General features: G+C 32.4%; 3 protein-coding genes and 2 non-coding genes across 8 annotated transcripts; 1 reads left to right on the top strand and 4 right to left on the bottom strand.

The window, feature by feature from the left end:
- Positions 1-28: 28 nt before the first annotated feature.
- On the bottom strand, positions 29-3,020 carry LOC103860560 (nuclear transport factor 2). Of its 4 annotated transcripts, none has more exons than XM_009138175.3 (8): positions 2,872-3,020; positions 1,983-2,162; positions 1,367-1,879; positions 1,132-1,291; positions 920-1,041; positions 774-839; positions 625-688; positions 29-528 (listed from the first exon to the last, which is right to left on the bottom strand). In XM_009138175.3, the coding sequence occupies exons 2-8, from the start codon at positions 2,160-2,162 to the stop codon at positions 278-280; spliced, it is 1,356 nt and encodes a 451-aa protein (XP_009136423.1). In that variant the 5' UTR covers positions 2,872-3,020; the 3' UTR covers positions 29-277. The 4 variants fall into 4 exon arrangements, with proteins under 4 accessions (XP_009136423.1, XP_009136424.1, XP_009136425.1 ...); XM_009138176.3 differs by having other exon boundaries at positions 29-525; XM_009138177.3 differs by having other exon boundaries at positions 774-836.
- Positions 3,021-12,980: 9,960 nt separating this feature from the next.
- On the top strand, positions 12,981-15,707 carry LOC103860559 (transcription factor TCP5). Its single transcript, XM_009138174.3, has 2 exons — positions 12,981-14,051; positions 14,314-15,707. The coding sequence occupies exon 2, from the start codon at positions 14,350-14,352 to the stop codon at positions 15,448-15,450; it is 1,101 nt and encodes a 366-aa protein (XP_009136422.1). The 5' UTR covers positions 12,981-14,051; positions 14,314-14,349; the 3' UTR covers positions 15,451-15,707.
- A 5,451-nt stretch (positions 15,708-21,158) lies between these two features.
- Positions 21,159-21,230, bottom strand: TRNAT-CGU. Its single transcript has one exon. It is a non-coding gene; the product is annotated as a tRNA-Thr (tRNA).
- A 138-nt stretch (positions 21,231-21,368) lies between these two features.
- Positions 21,369-23,562, bottom strand: LOC103860558 (protein mono-ADP-ribosyltransferase PARP4). Its single transcript, XM_009138173.3, has 4 exons — positions 23,314-23,562; positions 22,591-23,106; positions 21,647-22,506; positions 21,369-21,553 (listed from the first exon to the last, which is right to left on the bottom strand). Exons 2-4 carry the CDS (start codon positions 23,075-23,077, stop codon positions 21,524-21,526), a joined length of 1,377 nt encoding a protein of 458 aa, XP_009136421.1. The 5' UTR covers positions 23,078-23,106; positions 23,314-23,562; the 3' UTR covers positions 21,369-21,523.
- Positions 23,539-23,611, bottom strand: TRNAA-CGC. The gene has a single exon. It is a non-coding gene; the product is annotated as a tRNA-Ala (tRNA).
- Between the last annotated feature and the right edge of the window lie 18 nt (positions 23,612-23,629).

Here is a 23,629-nt window from a genome sequence, read left to right as displayed (position 1 = left end):
CACTTGCTTTGTTCTTGCTTAAGTTAAACAGCTAAGAACACAACTTGCCAACAAAAGGAAAAAGAACACAACGTTATAATGGACTTTTATGAAATTGAATGTTTATGAAGAAAGGTTCTAAAGAAGACTTAAAACAAAGGATGAAAAACCGACCAAGAAAACCAATACGACTATCAAACTCAACCCTCAAGTAACGGCAAACAAAAAGAATAGAAAAGGTGCAAAACAAAAATAATAAACTATCCTCTTATGGAGGAGGATGCCGTTCCATGCAAAGTTAAGATGAAGCACCACCGCGAGGCCCACCATGTCCTCCTCCTCCTCTTCCACTCCCTCCGTTTTGAGGAACCCTTTGGTAACCTTCTCCATTGTTCCGAGGGTTTGAACTCCTTGGTCTACCGGAATATTCACCTCGTCCATAGCCTCCTCTTCCTCCTCCTCCACCACGTCCTCCTTTGAAACTATCGTTTCTGAAGCCTCCTCTTCCCCCAAAGTACCTACCCCTTCCACCTCCATTGTTGCCTCCTCCTACAAAAGATTAAACCCATCTTTCATATTACACACAAACTCTTCACCAAAACCATCTTTTTCCTGATGATCAAAGTCATTCATTTTCTTTGTTACCTCGACTGTTTGTTTTCTTCTCCTCTAAAACAGCTTGACGATCACCAATTGTAACCGGTGAGGCCTGTGCAGGTACCAAACCAAAAGAGTCAGACTTTCAACTCGAACAAGGATACAAGAAGCTTTGTTACGGCTATGGTTTTATTTACCTCGAGAGCACTTTGCTTCCCGCTAGCCATTTCAAACTCCACAAAACCAAAACAGAAACCTTGCTGCTGAAGAGTCACACAACAACGTGTAAGGAAAGAGTGTTTTGGTCCTTTTTTGGAAGAGATTGTATAACTATATCACAAACCTTATTGCTTCTGACTTGAATCCCTTCATGCTTGATAGCACCAAAGCTCTTGAACACCTCTTCAAGCTGTGTTGGTGTAGTGTCGAAAGGTAAGTTTCGAACATAAATCGAATGCCCATCATCTGACAAACACACAAAAAAAATCAAATCAATATCCAAAGGGACTCTACAATATTCAAGCAGAAAAATGAAAAATGTTTTTTTAAACCGACCTTCCACATCAACATTGCTACTGTTTGGAACATTCTCGGCTGCTGCAGCAGGCTCAGCAGGAGGAGCAGCTGGCTTCGGTTTGGTAACGACAGGAGCTGCTACTCTAGGCTTGCTCCGAGCAACTTGTGTTGGTGCTGGACCGCTTTTCATCAGTTTGAGCTGTTAAACACTCAAAAACACTTGTAACGTTTTACTAAAAAACAAAAAATCATTTATTAAGCAGTTAAGACTCACGATTGAAGCATATGAATGCTTAGGAGCATCTCCCTGAGGCAGTGATGGAACCTCACTGTGACTAATTTGAGCTGAAGGTTCGATAGGCTCAGCGTCAACAACAACTCCTTCATCTTTATCAGAAGGATCATACACCTCCGCTACATTCTCAAGATCTTCCTCCTCCTCAATAGTAGCAACTGGCTCTGGCTCCGCCTCGGCCTCGTGACTGACAACAACACGTTCTGGCTCAACAGGAGCCTGAACATCTCTGGTGGTTGTTCCATTGATGGCTTGTGTTGTCACCTCTTTTTCCTCGAGGAAGCGGAACACATCGTTCAAGACAAAGTATCCTTTGTCTTGTGGAGCCAAGAAGAATGTTTGGCTGAACTTCTTCCTCACGTTATCGTTCCCGGTTAAGCGTCCAGTCACTAGAACGATGACGCCTCTCTCATGAGACTCCTGAGCATCCGCGGTTTCTATCTCGGCAGTGTAGTCTTCATATTTCAATGACATGATCTTATCGTTGATCGCCTGAAAGGAAATAATCAAAAGTGGAATCAAAGTTAATCTAACTCAGAAGAGAGCATATAAAAGTTGAGTTAATAAGTAAAGTAAAGAGCATAATAAATCTCACTAGCATAGTTGTGACAGTAGTCACAGAACCGGTAGCATCAGGTCTGGTTAACAAGCTGGAATCCTGATAAAACCGGTGAACTAAACCGGGAGACTGGTGGAGAATGTGATAGTATTGCTCCACAAAGGCACGGCCAACAACCTCAGCGCCAGGGGAAGGGCTAGCTTCCTGCTGTGCCATCTATATACATATATACAGTGAGAGTATATTATTAACAAAATTATGCTCTTTATAACGGATTTTTTTAAATAAAATTGAAGGTTTATATCCAAAGATTAAATGATAAAAAGAACTCCCTACACTAAATCTACTGAAAAGGCCAAAAAGGACTTACTACAAAATCAACTCAAGTCGTGAAACACTGAAACTAATGTTCTACATACAAAAACATGAGTTGTATTGAACATTTAACAATGATGTATTCATTTGATTCTAAGCCATTGTTGAGATTTGATACTGGGAGAAGAACAAAACCTTTCTCTGATTTGGTAATTAGATTTGAAAATTTAATTACTTTTGTTCAAATAACATTAAGAATGATCTGATTTATTAGAACTCAGGTGAAAAGTCAACGATCTAACAAAAAGTCTTGAGGTTTCACTGTTCTAGATGAAACTAAGCTCACACAAACACAAAACCCTACAATGAATTAAGAGATCAGAACATTTCTACAAGAACAGCATTAATTCGGAAACCGAGAAACAAACAATAATAATTGAGCAAATGGTGTTTTGTAATAAATGAATCGAGAAGAAAAGTAAATGAACGAATTGGTCAGATCAAATCTCGATAAAAAATAAGTGTTTATTTAAGGCTACGACCAAATCGAGTAAGATCAAAAAAAAAAGGAGGAGATCGAAAGAGGAAATGAAGTGTGGTTTGTACTTACAGTGATCTGAAAGAAAGGAGGGAGAGAGAGAGAGGACAAAGAGAGATCTGCTGCAGAAGCTGGGAAACAGAGCAAGGACGAGCGAGACAGCGACAGACGGAGAAAATAGAAGTATGTGAGATGGAACCAAACTAGTTTAGTTACCAAGTTTCAGTTCAGTTTAGTTTAGTTCAGTTCGGCCCATGAAGACTCAAAGTTGGGCCTCTCTTATATATCTCACATCTGGCTGCTAGGTTCGGCCCACGAAGACTTAAGGTTGGGTTTCTCTTAAATCTCACCAACACTCACATTTGGGGCTTTCTTAAATCTTTTCTCTTTTTACTTGATCTCTAAAAATTCAAGATTTACAATAGGGTTTTCCATGATTTGGTGTCGGAATCTATCAGTTCTGAATTTTGTGATGATTATTTGAGGATTACTTGTTGGTGTAAAATATTCTGTGAACCTGAAGCTGGACTGTGATCTCTGCAACAATCATAAATCCATTATTATTATTTTGATATCTCTAGTACAGTTAACTGTTTACATATTACTTCAATATGTTTTTCTGCTTTTGTCTATCTCTCTATGCCAATTGCCAAGAGACCAAGACAGCTTCTACAGTTTCTTATATATAACATAAAATGGAGTTTTCCATGAATATATAATATATGTGTGGGCAGTATGGCTTAGTTTGTGAAATTTGCGCCTACAATCTTAGTACATTGGGTTCTTTAGGTGACAGTTTGTAGCAGCATATTATCTCTTTATAGTCTATATCAATGTCATTGGATCAGTTTTTTGCGATGCCAATAACCTAGTTTAGTGGATGTGAACTACTTCATATTCAGTACAGTGTTTGATCTTTCTTTAGACTAATACTGAAAGAAAGCTTGTGTCTAAAATTTATCCAATGGGATGCTGAATTATCTTCTCATGTCAATCAAGAAACAGACATTCAAGACAATCATCTTTCTTTTGTTTCATCCATAAAAGCTAAAAGATCATATTGTCACTTTAGTTTATCTGAGTCTTTTCATATAGAAATTAAGAGATATAACTTGATGAATCAATTATTAATTTGATTAGCTTGTAACTGATACGGATATATAACTGACTCTGACGTGTGAATGTTTTACTCATTTAACATCTCTGAGAGTTCAATACTTCTAAGATCAAAGGTGCTACTGGAAATAATGGAGGAGCAAGTAAATGCCTGGGATTTATATGTATTCACATGTTATGTATAAATTTTCTGATCTTAAAAGCCAGTGAACTCAACCATTCCATTGCATTGGCATAATGCATTGAGTACTGTTGAAGTCATGGGATTGCTTTATTTTCAAAGTCAAAGCTGAGAAAACATTATCTGCAATAATTTTTCTTACTCAATGTGTGTCCCCTTTGCTCTCTCCTGACAATTAAAGGCACTTCACTATTCGATACAGTAACTTTTCTCTTCCTTTGGCAGGTTCATATCTTCCCCCTTTGTCTCCTCCAAATCCAACTCGAGGCTATTTCACTTCCTGACAAAGATATGAATCCAAATGAATCTTACAAACTAAAATTCAACAAACAGAATCAAGTAAATTAATTTGTCTACCTTATGGGTACGTCCTTTCCCATATCCATATATAAAAGCCAATCCTTGTCTTGCCATATAAAAACCTTATATGATATATGTTTTTGTCTTACATGAAACCCGTGATACCTATAATATTATTTATCTCGAAATATGATAGATAGTTTTGATGTGTAACAGTAAAACACCGAGAGAAACGGGTAGTTTCATCAGTGTTTTAAACGGGTAGTTTCATCAGTGTTTTAAAGTGCAGCCAACTCTGGAGACACCTTTACTGCATCAATAATATAAAAAGCAAGAGCAGTAATGTATTATGTCAGTGTGTATATACATGCATGATATATATGGGTTTGAGTACTAGTAATGCATGTAGTAAAATTTACCCGATTTACTTTTTTGGTGGTTTTAACTCCTTTTGGTGTTGTCTCTTACAAGGACATGTCATTTTCTGTCTCAGCATGATCCTTCTACATTTACTGACGTCCAGACCCGAAAACGACGGCTCAGAACCAGAAGACAAAAGGAAGAAGAAGACGTTACTTAGGCCATCGTGTACTGTAACGACACCGTCTTTAGCTCTTTGTGTTGTGTTTTCACTATTTTGTTTTTCGATTCTCTTGTCTTGTAGGCGAAATAAATAAAAGAGTTGTGGATGTTATGATTCGTTGATATCACATAATGAAAACTTGGATATTTTTCTTAAATCATTTGATTCTGGTATCTAGTTCGAGTTGTGATGGCGATGGCTTAAGACCAAATTGTCTAAATTTTTTATTCGTTTACATATGTGGAAAATTACAAAATTTGAAACTGTCTATATCATTCTATATCTAGCTAAGGTATGTTAACTACATTAAAGGTTGATTAAATGTTAGCCAAATTAATCATGGAAGATATTCAAGTAAAGAATTCTGCATGGGTTAGCCAAAATGTCAGTTGCATTCGTATAGTTAATTATGCTACTTCGTTAAATAATATGTTAGATCAATTAGTTGTATATGGTGAGCGGGATGTCTTTGATATTATCTAGCATATAGTTTTTATGATGCATATAGAACTGTTTATCATGTTTTTAATTGTTTCAAAAAATAAACTTTCTCATGGTAAATAACAAGACCCTCGAGATAATTTCGTAAAAGAGGTGAAAGACGTATCACTGGGTAGGGATGGGCGTTCGGGTACCCGTTCAGGTTCGGGTCGGGTATTTCGAATTTTCGGTATAGAGGTGTAGAACCCGTTCGGGTATTTCTGTACTTCGGGTCGGATTCAGATATTTTTAGTTCGGATTCGGTTATTTCGGATCGGGTTCGGATATTTAGATTTTGAAAAAAAAAATTAAAATTTTTATTTCTCAAGTTTCTTGTATTTAAAAATATAACTTTCAGTTAACTAATTTTTTATTTTTAATAGATTAAATGGTTAATAGATTTGGGCATAACATTTTAAAACTAAAACATTCATTTAGTTATTTTTTAAAAAAATTTGGATATAACTTTTTGTTAATTTTTGAAATAAAAAACTTGACATGCATTTTAACTGAGTAGTAAATTATTTTTTTCGTAATTGTATGTACTAGCTAGGATAAGACCCGCGCCTTGCGCGGAATTAAGTTATTATTTTTATTATATTTTGGAGAATGAAACAATAGTTTGGCTTCATTTGGATTACGGGTGTTCAATCCGGATATCGGGTTGGTTTCGGTTCGGTTTGGTTTTTTTCGGTATTTGGTTAGTAAAATATAACTACTATTCTAAATCCATATTTACTTTGACTTTAGTCTTTCACATACTTTTGAAAGATTTCAACTAGACGACTAAATTGATCAGCCAATCTTGTTGCTTTAAATCATTAGTATTTATATATATATATATATATTATTTAGTTTGAATATTTATTAAATAAAAATTCATATGCGTTATATTTTATAATCATTTGTAACTTATTATAACAAAAAAATAATCTATTGATCACAAAATTTTCAGAGTGGGAATATTCAAATTTCTAATAATATATAGACGTTTTGAAAAATTCAAATATAACATATAAGAAAAAATAATCTATTGATCACAAAATTTTCAGAGTGGGGATCTTCAAATTTCTAATAATTTATAGACGTTTTGAAAAATTCAAAATATAACATATAAGAAAAATTATAAATGTTTTTATTATATATTTAATGTAATTTTTAAATATATTTTAATAATATAAAATTAAAAAAAGAACTAAGATACAAAATTGTTATCAAATATTTATTATTCATTATAATTAATTTTCACATATACGTTAATCATATTAGGTAATTTCGTAGCTTTTATTTAAGGAAAGTGCAAAACATTTTTGGTACGTTATTTATCAATTTGATAGTTAGTTTAATAAAAAGTGTAATATAAGTTAAGATGGACCAACCTATTTTTCTAGGAATAGTATATTTTGTATAGTTATTTATTAAATAAGAATTTATAATCATACGGTTCTATGATCGTTCATATCGTTTTATAACAAAATATTTAAATCATCGATAACAAAATTTTCAATCTGAAATCTTTAATAAGTTTATAATTTATAAATGTTCTTGAAAATTCATTGAAAGTTTTAATATTAAAATATTTATGTAATCTTATGGTATATAGTGTTTAATATATATATATATATTTATTTTATTATTAAATGATATTTTTTACTCATATGGTTTTAAAATCATGTGTATCTTCTTATACTAAAAATGTTAAACCATTGATCATTAATTTTTAACATAATAATTTTAATAGTTTTAGTCATTTATTGTCGTTTTTAAAAATTCAAAATATAACATATACGAAAAAATCTAAATTTCTTTTTATAGCTAATTTGATTGTTTAATTTATTTTAATAATATAAAATTAAACAAAAAATGATGGAAGAGATATACTCATTAATTGTCATATATATATTAGTCATTTATGGTAATTCCGTAGGTTTTATTTAAGGAAAGAAAATATCATATCATATCATTATATCATATAGTTTGACCAACTTATATATCTAAGAACATATAAAAATCGAATGTGGACCTACTTATTTTTCAATTGAATGTAATTGACTACCTAATTGAGTGCCACATATGCATTGGGGCCTCTTTTAATTAATACAAAATTGAGGTTACATCTTTTCAAATGTTTCTCAATTAATATATAAGGGATATCATATGAACTTAAAGTATGTGTAGTATCAATATAAATATTTTATGTAAAATGAGAGATGTAAACTAGAAATATAAGGTTAATTATACATATGTTCAGTTATTTTCGGATATCCATTCGGGTTCGGGTATTATTCGTTCGGATTCGGGTATCCAAACTCTCCTTATTCAATACCCGTTCAGGTATTTTGCTATTTCGGTTTGGATTTCGGTTCGGGTTTTTCGAATCGGATTCGGGTGCCACTTCGGATATCGGGTAAAGTGCCCACCCCTATGATTGGGTATAGTATTCTTGGCATATCAATGTAATACTTATAGATCGTTGTTTCTGAACTCCTTTTAGAGCATGTTATTTGCTTAAAAGTTGTGTTCAACGCTTAATCATTTCTGACGGAATATTTGTACTTTTCTTTTATTGTTGTTTATAGTAAATAAAAACAAGCCGAGGTTATTTATGAAAAAGATACCCTAAAATACTTTTTCTGTTTGCTTAACAGTTCCAACATTTTTCCTTTCTTTTTAAAATTGAATTTTAGTTCCCTCATGTTCATCCTGCTAACTTACTGATATTATGTCTTAGATCACAATACCGTAAATCGATCGGCAGTAAAAAAGCTATGCGGATTTGCAAATCTTTCTTAATTTTAATTAGTCTCCTGACGATATAAATATAATAGAGGGACGAGAGAGAAAATGAAAGCTGCTTTTGTTGACCTAAAATGTCTTGATGATTAAAGACAACATTTTATGTGTTTAGGATGCAACAACTTGTGTTTCCACATTAAAAGACAAAAACTCTCAACTCCCTAGCGAGATAGAATTCGAATTTTATTATCCTTTTAGGTATGTATCACCAAGTCATCACCAACGATATATACACGTTCCTCATCTAATTAAACCCTAACGGTTGTCTTAGTTTCCAACATCGTTGTTCTAAACGGTTGCTGGATGATTGAAACACTGTTAATATGGCTGGTTAGCAGATTTCATTTGGGTTAATATGAGCGGTTGGGGAGTTTGAATATACAGTTAATATGGCTGGTTAGCAGATTTCATTCGATGATATTTAGACTCATAAATCATACAGTTTTTGTTGCGCAATGACAATTATGTAAGAACAAAACAGATTCATATTTCTAGGTTTTACGCCATAATGATCACTGCGATGAGAAGTTCATTTTTGTTCAGCCATCATCATTATAGGCATGCGACCACATATTGGCCTTTTCTTCTCAGGCATCCCCAACATTTCTCTTTCAGTAATCATTTCAAATTCCGCTGAATCAGAAAACCCCAAAAAGGCAATTATGTTGAAGAGTAGTACACATTCTTAAAAGGGTTTAATTAATACTAATACTTAGGGTTTTTAATGCCGAGCTTGCTATATACTTATTTTGAGAAATCATGGAAACTAAAAACAACCTGGCTATTAAAAATGCACATGGAGAAGCAGACTGAAATTTAAAATGTTGCAGAGCTTTGACATAATTCTGGGAAAACTCAAAAGTATCAAACATATACATATACAGAAACATATATACATGTAAAACGTATAAGGATCACAATATCCTATGCTCGAAAAGTCAGAGGAGTTTAAGCCCAGAAGCTGCAAGTCCCATCATTCATCTCTAGATCCTCTGCTTCCATTCGTTTGTGCTAGCCCATATAAACTTTCGATACCCATACGTATATATACAGCCTATAGGATTATGTTACTTTTGTCACATGATGATTAGGTTTACGTTAAGGAAATTCCTTTAACACAAATCTAAGGAGGTTATGTACATGTATAGAAAATGCAGGAACAGCTTTTATGAAGATGTTTTTATCAGAAAACTTTTTTGAAGATGCATGGTACGAACTATTATACGTAGTAGTTTATCATATATAATACGCATAGTCCGATGCAAATTAAAGTCCTATATCTGCCGTTCCCATATATAATTAAAAAGAATTACAAAAATCCCTAGAATAATATGTGGTATTGAAATTCAAGAAGAAAAAAACTAAAGTGTACTACTTTATCATTCCCTATTTATACTAATGCGTTTCGGAAAATCTATGCTACCTTTGATGCGAGATGAACACATACCAGTCTCAGATCTGACCAGACTCTATCTGGCTATTAATATTGTATACAATACTCTTTTGAGAAAAAAAAAACTCTTTTGAGTTATTTTTTATACCTATGATATCTATGCGACTTGTATTTAACAAAATAAAGATGTTATATATATACATCATCTTGTTATAGTGGAGAGACTTTCAATTATTTTCTACTAATTTAATTAAGCTAAATTTTCTCTAAAAGTTCCGTCATAAATATACAGAAAACTATATGTTCTATAGAATTTTGATCACAAGATTATGAATATATTACATAATTATTGAAGCATTTCTGAATTTGAAACCATATGTCAATAACGCAATAATATTCCTTTGGGTTAAATGCGCGGTCAATTATAGAAGACTTTATAGTAGCTAGTGATCAACTTGGATACAAAGAACAAAAAAATGGCGTGATTGTGGGCAAAAATCTCAGTGGCAAAGACGCATAGAAGAGAAGTGGTCCACATATCTCTTTGAGTATTTAAGCATTAGATGCTTTCAAGAAAAACCTATACTCTTTGGTCCATCCTCTATGTCAGAGAGAGACCCTTACCTCCTCTAGCTGTCAATTTATAATTGTTACAAAATTATACGTTTTAATATATAACCTACAAGTTACATGCATATATTTACTTAGAAATAAAAGCATTCTCAAATCTCAACAATATGGTTTAAACAAGTCTAACTTCTTCATCACTAAATTCAGTTACGTCCCAACAAGTTGCTTCGTTGATGTACAATGAAATTCAATAATTTTTATCCAAACTTTCGTATTATTGTAGGTTTATAATAATTTGAATTTCCCAACGATTGTAAATACAGTAAAAACTCTATAAATTAATAAAATTAAAATATGGTATTTTTATTAGTTTGCAATTTTTTGAGATATTATATTTGGTATTATATTTTTGAGTAAATTATCCCAAAATACTAAAAGAATGCATTAATTAGGGATCTGCATGAACAGTAAAAAAATGGGCCGAATAGTGATCCAGATTGTGCCAAAAATACTGATAAGCCCTTGCGGGAAAAGATGATTATGGTATTATAGAGTGTATTTCGTAGATTCTATAGGGATATCAGTGTCTTTATAATTAGTGCACAGTTCATAACAGTGGAAAAAAATATTTACCTAAATAAGCGATAAGTTATGTGTAAAAAGTGCAATTTCACTATATTTTTTATGTAAAATAAGAAAGATAAATAACTTTACGGTATATATATTGATTAAATTTTATAGATACTAGAGATTTTTTCCGCGCTTCGCGCGGATTGTGTCTTATAAATTTATTTTATTTATAATATTATTTATCGGTTTTTTCTTTTACATTAACTTCTTGTTTTTCTAATGTTAGTTTTTCTTAATTTAAATTTATATGTTTATAATTTTTTATTTTTCTTGTTGTAGATGGAGAATTATATTTTTTATTGATGGTTTCTTGTATGTGACATAAACTTTTTGAAATTTTAAAATAATGTTATATATAGTATAATTAACACATTAAAGAAGAGAAACATATTCAGGCACATTTTACACAGGTTTTATATGCATAATTTTAAACATTATATATGTATATATTATAAGTTTGAAACATGTAAATGTTTTCTAAAGCTAAATACTTGTTCTGAGTTTACATAAGTTATCGAAAGTTTTATCTCTTTTTAAATTCAGATCACAGAAAACAAAATCAAAAAGTCAGTATAGATGGGTTTTTGGGCTTTTAAATCAACACTGAAAAATTACATGAATCAGATAACAACAGTTTTATAAACAACTGGATAAAATTTGACCGAGCCAAAGATTTTCACAAAATATGTTCTTTCTTCTTCAAATTACGAAGAGCCTATAGGCACAAGAAAAAAAAATCATAATTTTTGTTTTCACTTATATAACATTTCTTCTCTTTTACACACGGAGTTTATTACACTGATATAAGCAATGGAGAACTCTATTCATATAAGATTCACATTTATGCATTTTGACAAAGAAGAATTTTAGCTATCTTTAGTTTCGGAATGGACCAACTTCAGTCATATACACTATATTTTCTCTATGATTCAAATCTTACAATTTTAATATATATGCAGATTTCCATGTGAAAAAGCACGCACGCCATTTATCATTCAACCTATTACTTTTTCCAAAGTAAACACTATAATCCTCATTTGGTTAGCTCCACAAACTAATCTCTTTGGATCAGTTTACTAAAAAATATGGATACTAATGTCAAAAAAGAATATAAACACTATCAACAACAAATATTGGCACAAGACTATTTGGTTCAAGGAACATATTCCACGTAATGCGTTTATATCATAGCTGGCTTTACGGAGAAGACTGCCAACCAAGGATCGCTTGAGGTGTTGGGGGTTAAATGTCTCAGGAACGTGCGTCCTTTATAATCTGGAAATTGAGACTCACCATCATCTCTTCTTTGAGTGCTCTTTCTCTCGCTTGATATGGGAGCTATTTGCTGCTGAATTTTAGATTTTTCCTCTGGCTGATCTACACTTTGTTGCAGCCTAGATCAATCAACCTCACGTCAACGCAGATGCGCATGCTACTCCAGTCATCAAGCTCTACTTTCAGTCAGCCATCTATGTGCTGTGGAAAGAGCGTAATGCTCGTGTGTTCACAGCTGTCTCCTCACCTTCATCAGTAATCCTTGCCTCTCTCGACCGTATGATGTGTGACCGTCTCCTCTTTTACCCAGCAAGTTCTTCTTTTTGCTCTTCTCTACTTCTTTTTTATCTTTCTTGTATATAAGACCTCCTTAAGGTTTTTTTTATCTTGAGTTGTTGTTGGTTAATTTTGTTTCCTTGCTGTAATAAGTTGTTTAAAAACAACAGTGTAACCTTTCAGAAAATGATAATCTTAACATCTTACCAAAAAAAAAACAACAAATATTGACTTATTTATGTGAATATATATTTTATTTTAAATCATTTTAGTGGACGAAGAAAGCACCATAATTTGTACAACAAATTTTCTTAGATTCACCTCATCATACTCACCATTTTACCATTTTAATTACATAATTTTACATGAGCTTTTTCACTCTCCCGATTATTTTCTCTTTATTTATAACTACAATATAAAGTTATAAAACTATATATATTATAAATTAATAATTTATTTACCCTTGAAGTCTAACGATTAAAAATACAACATAATTCAATATAGATATATGATTCTATTAATAAATTAGCAGTTACAAATTTGAAATTTCTAGAAATATCAAAAGTCATATGTTAGTTAATTATCTTCTAAATGATGTTTATTTCTAATTCTTTTTGGATGAGAATATTTTGGCTGAGGTGGATAATCCCAAAAGCCTTGAATTTAGTCCCTTTTATATAGTAGTATATCTTTTATGTTGTTTTGTTGAGTATTTGGTGTATAGAAAATATATACCGTAAATATTAATGTATTTTTGGTGTAAAATAAGAAAATAATATAAAATATTTTGAAATGTTTAGAAAACTAAAAATAGATTTTATTGTGAATAAAATAAAAATATAATAATTTATTTTTATTTTTCTAAACTTCACATACACTAATTATTAATTTATATTTATGTGTGAACAATATATTTATATGATTTAAAAAAAAAACATTATCTTATTATTTTATCAAATTATGTTATATTCTAGTTAGTTCAATTTGAAACTGGTAAAATTTATTAATTTGTTGTGTTATTAGTTTATCAATTATTAATTTCTAATGTATGTTTTGTCTTATATGACTGTAAATGGTTTAAACCTCTCGCCTTCCTTTTTTTTTTTGTCAACCTCTCGCCTTCCTAAAAATGAATTTAATCGGATGTTATAATTGTTTGTCACAGTCGAAATAGAGATTAAATTATATGAAATAAAGAAGATGACAGTGATTAGCTGCAAACATGGTACAAAGGATTAAATCAAAGTAAAGTGAAACCCACGAATGGGAACCGAAAATAAATATTAGAATAATTTGTTGTAAAGTTTAAATATAAAATTCCTATATGACATGAGTGTTAGACGAAGACATGGACATACCCATCAGAGTATCAATACACTACATAAATTACTCTTCTTTTGTCCTTGTGCATAAATTCCTTTCATACCAAAATAAAACCCTAGGAATTGGAATAATATAATATAAAATATATATCTAAAATTCATTTATTATTTAACTTTCCCCAATCATTAATAATATAAACATAAAAGGAGTTACCAAAAAAAAAAATACCTCACATTGTTCTTCCTCTGCCTTCTTATCTCTTCTTTCTTCTTCTAGACCCAACAAGATCATACTCTAAGAACTCGAGCTTATACCAGTCTTCAATCTAAGTAAGAACTTGTGAAATAAACTTGCTTGAATTTTGAATTCTTTTTGAAGTTCCAATTCTTAGATGCAGTCCCAAGAAAGATATCAATCAAATCTATTTTGCTTTGTTTTTCATGTGAATAATTTTGCTCCTAAACATTGAAGAAAGCAACAATTACATCACTTCACCTCAATTTCATTCCATAATTAGAAGCTATAACAACTTTTTATTCTCTTTTATGTTGTTAAATCAGTTGATTTTCTTGCCTTCTTGTTTGTTTTCAGATCTGTTCTTCTAAAGAAAAAGGTCAATTAATTGAGATGAGATCAAGAGAATGCGATGAAGAGGAGATTCAAGCAAAGCAAGAAGGAGATCATAGTGAAAATAATAATCATCAAGTAAACTTAAACAACATGTTGCAGCAGCAGCAGCAGAATCAGCCTAGTTCGTTATCATCATCGAGGCAATGGACCTCAGCTTTTAGAAATCCAAGAATTGTTCGAGTCTCTAGAACGTTCGGTGGCAAAGACAGACACAGCAAAGTCTGCACAGTCCGTGGCCTTAGAGACCGGAGGATAAGGTTGTCCGTTCCAACAGCAATTCAACTTTACGACCTTCAAGATCGATTAGGGCTGAGTCAGCCAAGCAAAGTCGTTGATTGGTTACTCGAAGCAGCAAAAGATGACGTCGACAAGCTCCCTCCATTACAATTTCCACATGGCTTTAACCAAATGTATCCAAATCTTTTCTTTGGAAACTCAGGAATAGGAGAATCATCATCATCAACATCAGCGTTTCCAGGTACTAATCTTGGGTTCTTGGAGAGTTATGATCTTGGAGGCTCTTCTTCAAGAACAAGATCAAGAATCCAAGAAACACCTAGAGAGAGTTTCGATCTTGATAAAGGGAAATGGATCAAGAACGATGAGAACGCTAATCATCATCAAGATCATGGGTTCGACGCCAGCCATCAACATTTCTCTCTCACCAATCCTTACAACAACAGCAATGCTTCCTCTTATTACAACCTTGGACATCTTCAACACTCGTTAGACCAGTCCGGTAATAACGTTACTGTCGCAATATCCAATGTTCCTAGTAATAATAATAACAATAATCTCAATTTGCCTCCACCGTCGTCTGCTGGAGATGGATCTCAACTGCTTTTTGGTCCTCCTCCTCCGGCAATGAGCTCTCTATTTCCTACGTATCCATCGTTCCTTGGAGCTTCTCATCATCAACATCATCATGTCGTTGATGGAGCTGGAAACCTTCAGCTCTTTAGCTCCAATGCTAACACAGCGTCACAGCAACAGATGATGACGGGTAACTCTAGTTTGATTAGACCGTTTCATCATTTGATGAGCTCGAATCATGATACGGATCGCCATAGTAGTGATGACAATGATTCAGATTCGTGAAAGATTCATATATCTATACTATACATACATATGTTATATGCATACGTATTCTTCTTTATTTTATATTTATATATTTGCGTATTAATGTTGGATTTGGTTTTTATAAATTCATCTTTTATGTATATATTGAGTTTTAATAATCTGATGATCATCAGTCTTGGACTTGGATTCGAACAAAGATATTCGTAATGCGAGGTTGGTGCTTTATGCTTATATATATTTGGTGCTTATATTTATATAATTTAAATTTCGATGTCTCGTTAGATTTTGATGCTTATGAAATTCTACGGTTTCTCCTAGTTCGTCTTCTGTATCCAACTATTCATTGATTATATATACATAACATGGTACTCAAATAAAAAGGGATATAGTACGATGTAGGTTTGTCATAAATATCTTAACATGTAGAGAATTTTTAACATAATGTATATTCTTGCAATATGTATAGTTTTGATTAGTAATTATATTTCATTAGTTAGGGTTTATGTTTTGGAAACATGGCATTACTTGTTAGCATTTGGATCCCACAGCGATCGCTTAGAAAACGATTTAGAAAAAAAACATAAAGGCATGTTTATGAATTTTATCATAAAATGGTTCTCTCGCTAACAAAAATGATAAACGATAATATGAGCATACATCTTGAAATTATAGTCATCAGCGTGCAGCCTAGTCGTCGGAACACGCATTAGTTTCACTACTCGAAGATGATTCAAAAGTATTACAATTTAAATTCAGTTCTAATCCAAATTCGATAAGGAAAAATGTTGACAAAACAAATATTGTCGAAACTTTGAAAAAATAAAAGATTAATCTCAACCATGATTGCATAGTCACAAATTGAATATTATGTATATATACAAATTTGGTATTTTTCGTTTTAAGTACATAATTTATACCGTACGCTATTGCTAAATATTCTTGTAGTGATATATCTAAAAAATTTATTTTGTGCACAAGTCAAATGGAAAGCAACTGAAGGGATCGTTGCTTGTCATGTGTCAGAAAAAGAACACCAATAAGTTTCCAATAATTGTATGTCCACCATTATACATTTTCTTATAACAACAACGTGTATTTGGACGAGCATTTTACGAATTTATTAATAAAATACAAATGTGTTATATGCATGTTCTACGTATACAAAATTAGAAGTATAGATAGGTTCCTATTCGTAGTGCCTAGGCGCACGGCAATATATAATGCATGCCAAACCCTAGCCTTGTGTGTAAATATGCGTCACACGTATATATATACATACGTGAGTATTTAGTATTTACAAAGAAAGTGTGCATTTATATATATACTTATATATGTATATATCATACACTGTAAGACAAACTAGTTTGAGATTGTTTTTTCTTTAGAACCACTAGTTCAGATTGTTAGCTAGCGTTTTCCTCATCTCCGTAATTGCTGACTTTTGATCTATTCTCAAGATTTCCAAATGTTCGGCATGGTGGTATTTAGCCGACACTCGGCTGATTTCAATAAGAGAGGTAATAAATGTGATGAAATTATACTCATAAGTACATTCGAATTCACGTGTTTGTGATTGTGTGTGTGAGGGAGAGAAGATATTAATTTTTCCAGTTACAAAAAAAAACAGAACGGTAAAATTTATGCGTAATATACTGATTAAGTGTTTTTAAAAAGTTTTGTTTATCTCAAAAATTTGTATGGATTCCAAGTAAAACTCTGCAAATTTCACAAAATAATCATCATCTACAAGGAATAAAATTGTTTATAAGAAAAACAAAATATCCCAAAGCTATATATATAATAGACAAAAAATGATGTAATATACTCTTCTAAGTTGATCCAAAATCCGATTCATTCTCTAGTCCAATCCATAATCAACTCAACACAATATATTGGTATATTAATCTTTGTCCAAATATTTTAAAATTAATGATCAAAGGGTCACTTTAAAATGGTGTATTAAGGACAAAATTTCTTTTTAGAAAATGAAAATGATTCGAACTGATACATTAAAAGTTATGAGTCAGTTTATTTATCACCAATTAATCTTATATTTATAACTCATCTAAATTAATATTATATTCTCAAATTAATAATTTAAGTTGCACATAATTCCTCAACACTTCAAAAAGCATATAATACAAAAACAGTTTTGGATCTGGATATTGGATGATGTCCAGAGGCGTGCCTACAGTGTATTGAAAAAGGCATTCGCCTCAGGCCTCCGATTAATATGATTGTTTTTAGGGCCCCAAAATTTAAAATAATTTCTAGTATAGTGGTTTAGACTTATTTAAAAAAAAAAATTTCTACGAAAATTAATTAATTCATTTTTTGAATTCATGTATTTTTTTTCTATATGACATAATATAAAATATTTACGTTATAAATTTATTCTTTTATAGTATTAGACTTATGTATTTGGTGAAAATAATATATCATATTAGAAAATTATTTTTATTACGATTGTAAATAAATTTATTTTTAAAACTTGCCTTAGGCCCCTAAAACTCTTCGCACGGCACTGATGATGTCGCACACGATACACCAACAAGAATCATTTTACTTATCAATCAATATTGTGATAAAAAAAATATTGTGATCAAATAAGATATACACAAATGTATGTATATCTATATATAGTTATTATTTCACTGAACAATCTTTTTTTTTTGTCAATTTCACTGAACGATGTAAGGTTTATAATCTTGACAGAAATTATAAAATTTGCAACGTCTTTATAACCTCAAGTTCTTGGTTCATATTAATACACCACCAAATAAAATAAAATATAAATATGTACAGAAAAAGGAGAAGTGAGAAGGAGAAGTGAGCATTGGGATTAGAGGGGTCAGAGAAGGAAAGGGAAATAAGAGAAGCAGTTAAGACAGCAACTGAATTGCAGTCAAGAACTGATCCCTATCTTCCAAGTTTAGTTCTCTCTCTCAGTTGTAGGGCCATTAATCGCCATTAGTAATTTATTGGTTGAAAACATAACTTATTTTCCTTTTAGGTGGTCCTTTTGATCTTTTTATAAATCTTGTTTAGATATAGATGGGCATGCACATACTTGTCAAGAAAATTCAAAGATTTGCCATTAGATTTTCTCTTTCTTCTTTCAACCAAGATCTCTATTAATTACCTACATCACATCTCTTCTTATAGATCTGTTGAAAGGGTATTCATTGCACTTATTTTTTTTTTGTTTTCATACAAAAAAAAAGTAGTTTCACTTTTTTACCGGAAACCCAAACGTTGTAAATAGTCTATCCGAACGTAAATTGAACCCAAGTGGCGTTCATTGCACTTATTCTTAGATGATAATAATATTAATCCATCAACCTACATGTATATCTCCTCTACAGCACTCTGATGTGATTTACAATATCATAGAAATGAGCAAGCATGTGACGAGATTATATATATGAGAGTATGATAATTGATACATCAAGATGGGCATTAGAAGACATAATAGTAAGAGTCATATATACGTTTTTGAATCTCTTAATTGCAAGAAACAATATATCTTAAATTAAAGGGGTATATAAATATATGGTCCATATGATTATAGACTTCTTTTTCATCACCAGCATGCTTCAAAGTTAAGAGAGGAAGAAAACAAACAGGTCCACTTCATTTCATTTTCACATAATTCACTCACTTAGGCATGCAATCTTTTTGTTTTCTCCTTTTTCTTTTTCAATTCTTTTTTTTTACAAAGACATTTATTTATGGTACATTTTTTATTCCTAATTTTTGTAGGCCACAACAACGAAACTATCTAGTTTATTATTCCAAAGAAACTTTATACCACATTTTCTTCCATTAGTATTTTAAAGAAATATAAAAACTCGATATGGAAATCCAGGGCCGTCTCAAATTAATTTTAGGCCCTGTTCAAAAAAAATATTAATCGTACATTTTATCACGTAATTTTAAAATTTAATAACTTTATCTGATTTTTTTAAATTATAAGTTTTAAATTTAGCATTATATCTAAAATTTTAAAGTTTCTTACCATAGTTTATCTATATATTTTGAAAAATCCTTAAATTTTTTATTTTTATATTTTGGGGCCCTGTTCGACCGCTCCATTTGCACGTGCTATTAGACGGCCCTGTGGAAATCCATCCGAACCTCTCACTCGATAGATTGAACATTTCGGGTTTAAATTTATGTTTTCACATTTTCAGATATCAGAATATTATTTTGATGTTGATGCAGTCCACTTATAACATCGAGTTTATTGAGTAATAAACATTTAATGATTAATTCTTCCGCACCATCTCTTGAGTTTGCTTTACAAAATGAGTATTAGATATTTGAATGATTACAGGTTTGAAACCCTCCCTCCTCCTACTAAGTCCACTGAACAAATACCTGCTGGACATTTTAGAGCTTGTTAAACTGACAATATTTTTTTAAGATAGACCTAATTGGTTCACATTCACACATATGTCAGCTGTGACTAAACAAAAAAAGTTTATAATTGATATTAAATTTTAAATATAAAAGATACATCTAAACTATTAAAATAGGAGTACAAATTTGAAATATCCCTAACTTTTCTTACAAAATTACAAGTGAATGTCACTCTTTTTTACTCTTAATCAAAAATATTTTTAATAAATAAAATTATAAAATACATAATAAATATTATTTCCTTAAAAAATTGCATGTGATACACCAGATATACCTAATATTTAGCTAATATAAAAGATTGGAATCTTTCATTTCCCAAACAAATATAAAACATAAAAGCAAAAATCTGTGACAAAGTTATTTTGTAAAATATGTTTTTCAAGATATTTATTTTTGGTCAGTAGTACTTAATTACTTTAATTTTGGGTGATTTTTTACTTATTTTTATACCATGAGTCGGTTTGAAATGTATGTTTTCCAAAATATTGATTCGAATACAAATTAAAAATGTTAAATGTTTATCAAAAGATTTAGAAGTGTCTCTCTAATCCTTTCATTCAACCAAATTGATAAACAGGTATGTCATTATTAACAACTTTCAAAAAGTTATTTTCAATCCCTTTATTTTCAAATCATATGGAATTTGGAGATGAAAGAAAGTGGAGACATGATAAATACGAACAATATTTAGAAACAACATTATGATACATCTTTCTTCTATGGTTTTGATATTTATGATATGTTATTTTAAAAAGTTTTCTTAACTGAGTAGTTTAAATATGTAAATATGGCATATTAATAATTTGGAAATAAATTTAATAATTGTAGTCTCACTAAAAAGCAAAGACATAGATATCCTAAAAAGAGAAACTCTAACATGTCATTGATCAATAAATATCAAAATTTTATTTTTGAAGTTAACAAGAAGAGAACAAACCAGAAAAGATGAAATTGTACAACTAATATTCGATATTTATGTCAAAACTGAAAATAACACTTGTTCAAATGTGCGGATCAAACTTTAGTGCATATTTATAGTGTTTGATATTTAAAAGACCTAATATCTAATATTAACCGTCCCACGAAAGTAAATAAAAATCCATGATTTTATATTTTACTTTAATTATGGTTAGAAGTATATGTAGCAAAAAATAATAATAGGTTATTTTGCTCTATCAGTGACGAGGATCGCAAACTTTAAAGTATAATCTGGGCCGTACTTTCTACCTACGCAAAGATGACATGAGTCACATAACATCACTGGGCCTTAAGAAAAAGTAACAAAAATACTTCGGGATTCTACAAGCCCCCGGCGAGGATCGAACTCGCGGCCTTTCGCTTACGAAGCGAACGCAATACCACTATGCTACGGAGGCATCACGACTGTTGTTAGCTAGTATTAAAATAGTTTCTACAACTAATCACGAATAAGAGTGCTATAACTTCATGTTTATTAACATGAAGCTTTATCAAATGGATTCTTCACTTACGAAAACGATATCAAGTTAGAAAGAGATTACGAGAATAATAAAAAAATGACTTCATCATCGTAAAAATCACAACCGAAGAACTTTTCTGTATAAACATCCATTGTTTTCAGACGAGACAAAACTGTAGAACAACATTTAGTTCTTCTCCAAGCAGCAGCAACACCGTGTCACGTGGTTCTCTACGCTTTCACATACTTATCTACATACCCCTGCCAACAAAAAGAATGAAGAACCGCGATGAGTCTGGTTCGATGTTTGATGGACTATGAAGAGATTGTGCCATAGCTTAGATGTTTTCTTACCATGACGAGTTTGGTCAGCTTGTCCCGTGAACTATCAATGTACTTATCGATCTTAGCTTTTGACTTGGGCACACGACGACCTTCCATTGAGTTCGAGACTTTATCCACGGCTCTCTTCACAATAGTCTTGAACGCCTCTTTGCTCATATTCCCTTGCCTCCACGAAGGTTTCAGAAGATCCTTCACGAACTTCGTTAGCGCCACCTGGAAAAGCTTCATGGACCTCGATGAGTCTTTCTCCTTTGCATCCCCTCTAGACTTTTTCCTCGTGATATCACCTTCGCGTGCACTGTTATTCGCCTTTGGAATCTCGTTGTTGGAGTTTGGAGTCAAGGTCTCATGGCTGTTACCTTCTCCTGCATTCTCACCAAGCTCATCGTTATCTTCATAAACCACTGCTCCTACATCGTTTCCGTTGGTGAAATCTTCCACGTCTGGTGGTTTGTTTGAGGAAACACTGACACGAGCTGTCGTGTCTGACTCACTTAGAGCTTGTTTATCAACAACATCTTGATTGTTTTCTTCCACATTGAGTGGGGTGTTTGAGGAAATGCTCGCCTTGGGTACAGTGTAAGAGTCGCTGACTGGTTCATGCTCCTGAAGGCAATCTAGTTTCAAAGATGCTGGTTCAAAGCTGTCTACGAAGGGATCATACATGTCACCGAGACCACATTCGGGAACAACCTTGGCTCTTCCGGAGTAAGGCGAGGAAGAAGCTTGTCTAGAACCATCATCTACATCTTGGTGTATATGAGTATCTGACTTTGAAACAGGAAGCGTTGTGCCTGTGACCGAATTGGCTTCAGAACCGTAGTTGAGAGGTTGGCTTGGGTAGTTACTCTCAGGCAGTGTGATATCATCTGAAAGACAAATATAAGAAATGGATAAACAAGAAAGAACCAAACTTTGGTGTTAAAAGTAAACAAAACTGTCTCAACACGAACCTTCCATCTCAATGTCAGGATCATCATACAAAGGAGAGCCATGCTCTGCCTTCTTCTCATGTGGTAAAGAAGATCCAGCGTCTTCAACAACAGCTCCTTCCAGGGAAAGAGGCACCGTTTCACCAACCTGGTTTGTAGCTTCAGGGTTAGCACAAACGGTGTCTGCAAAGAGTGGGGATGAAGATGGAGGAAGAGGCATCCCAGGAGGTTCCAAGCTCTTCAGAGGAAAAGAAAGTGGGAAGCTTGGTGGAGGATGAAACGGATTAAGGAATGCTTGTGAGAGTGGCGTGGCACCAGGAGGTAAAGGTGGCGGGGGAGGCAACATTGAAACAGGTGGAAGATGAGAATGAAACTGCTGTGAGGAAGCAGGAGGTGGAGGAGGGGCGTGGTGGGGAGGCGCATGATTCTGTTGCAAATGCATCTGATTAGGAAGGGCATTTCCTGGTGAAGGATTAGAGGTTCCACTAGTGTACATGGGAAGATGCATCCTTTTGTGCTCTCTCAGGCTAAACGTCACTGTCAAAAAGAACATAGAGTTCATCAGACAATGAATGATTTCATCGTCGCCTTAAAACACTAAACTTATCTCCAACCTAAGTCTCAATTGGCAACATCGCTACTTTCTTATTAAACCCCAAACTATTCTCAGAAACTCAAAACGGCAAAACGAGGATTTGGTATCGCGAAAAATTGAGGTTTCATTGAAGACAGAGAGATACTCACCTGATTACAATAATTCAAAAGACTTGTTTTTTTTTTACTCCCCGGCGAGATGAAGACTGGATAGGCGAACAAATTAAAAAAAAAAAAAAACTACGAATTTGACTTGGAAAGGGACAAGAAGAACCCTAAATCTGTGAAAGTTTCCGGAGATTTTATTGCAGTGTGTTATAACTGGTGAGGAAGATTCAAGCTTTAGATTTACACAACGTGTGTCTAAAAGAAAATTGGAGATGCGGGGAATCGAACCCCGTGCCTCTCGCATGCGAAGCGAGCGCTCTACCATATGAGCTACATCCCCGAACGACTGTTAATACAT

This window comes from Brassica rapa, chromosome A03 (genome assembly GCF_000309985.2).
Source record: "Brassica rapa cultivar Chiifu-401-42 chromosome A03, CAAS_Brap_v3.01, whole genome shotgun sequence".
Classification (NCBI taxonomy): Eukaryota; Viridiplantae; Streptophyta; class Magnoliopsida; order Brassicales; family Brassicaceae; genus Brassica; species Brassica rapa.
The sequence above is the reverse complement of the archived record's forward strand: the minus strand, read 5'-3'. Positions and strand labels throughout refer to the sequence as shown.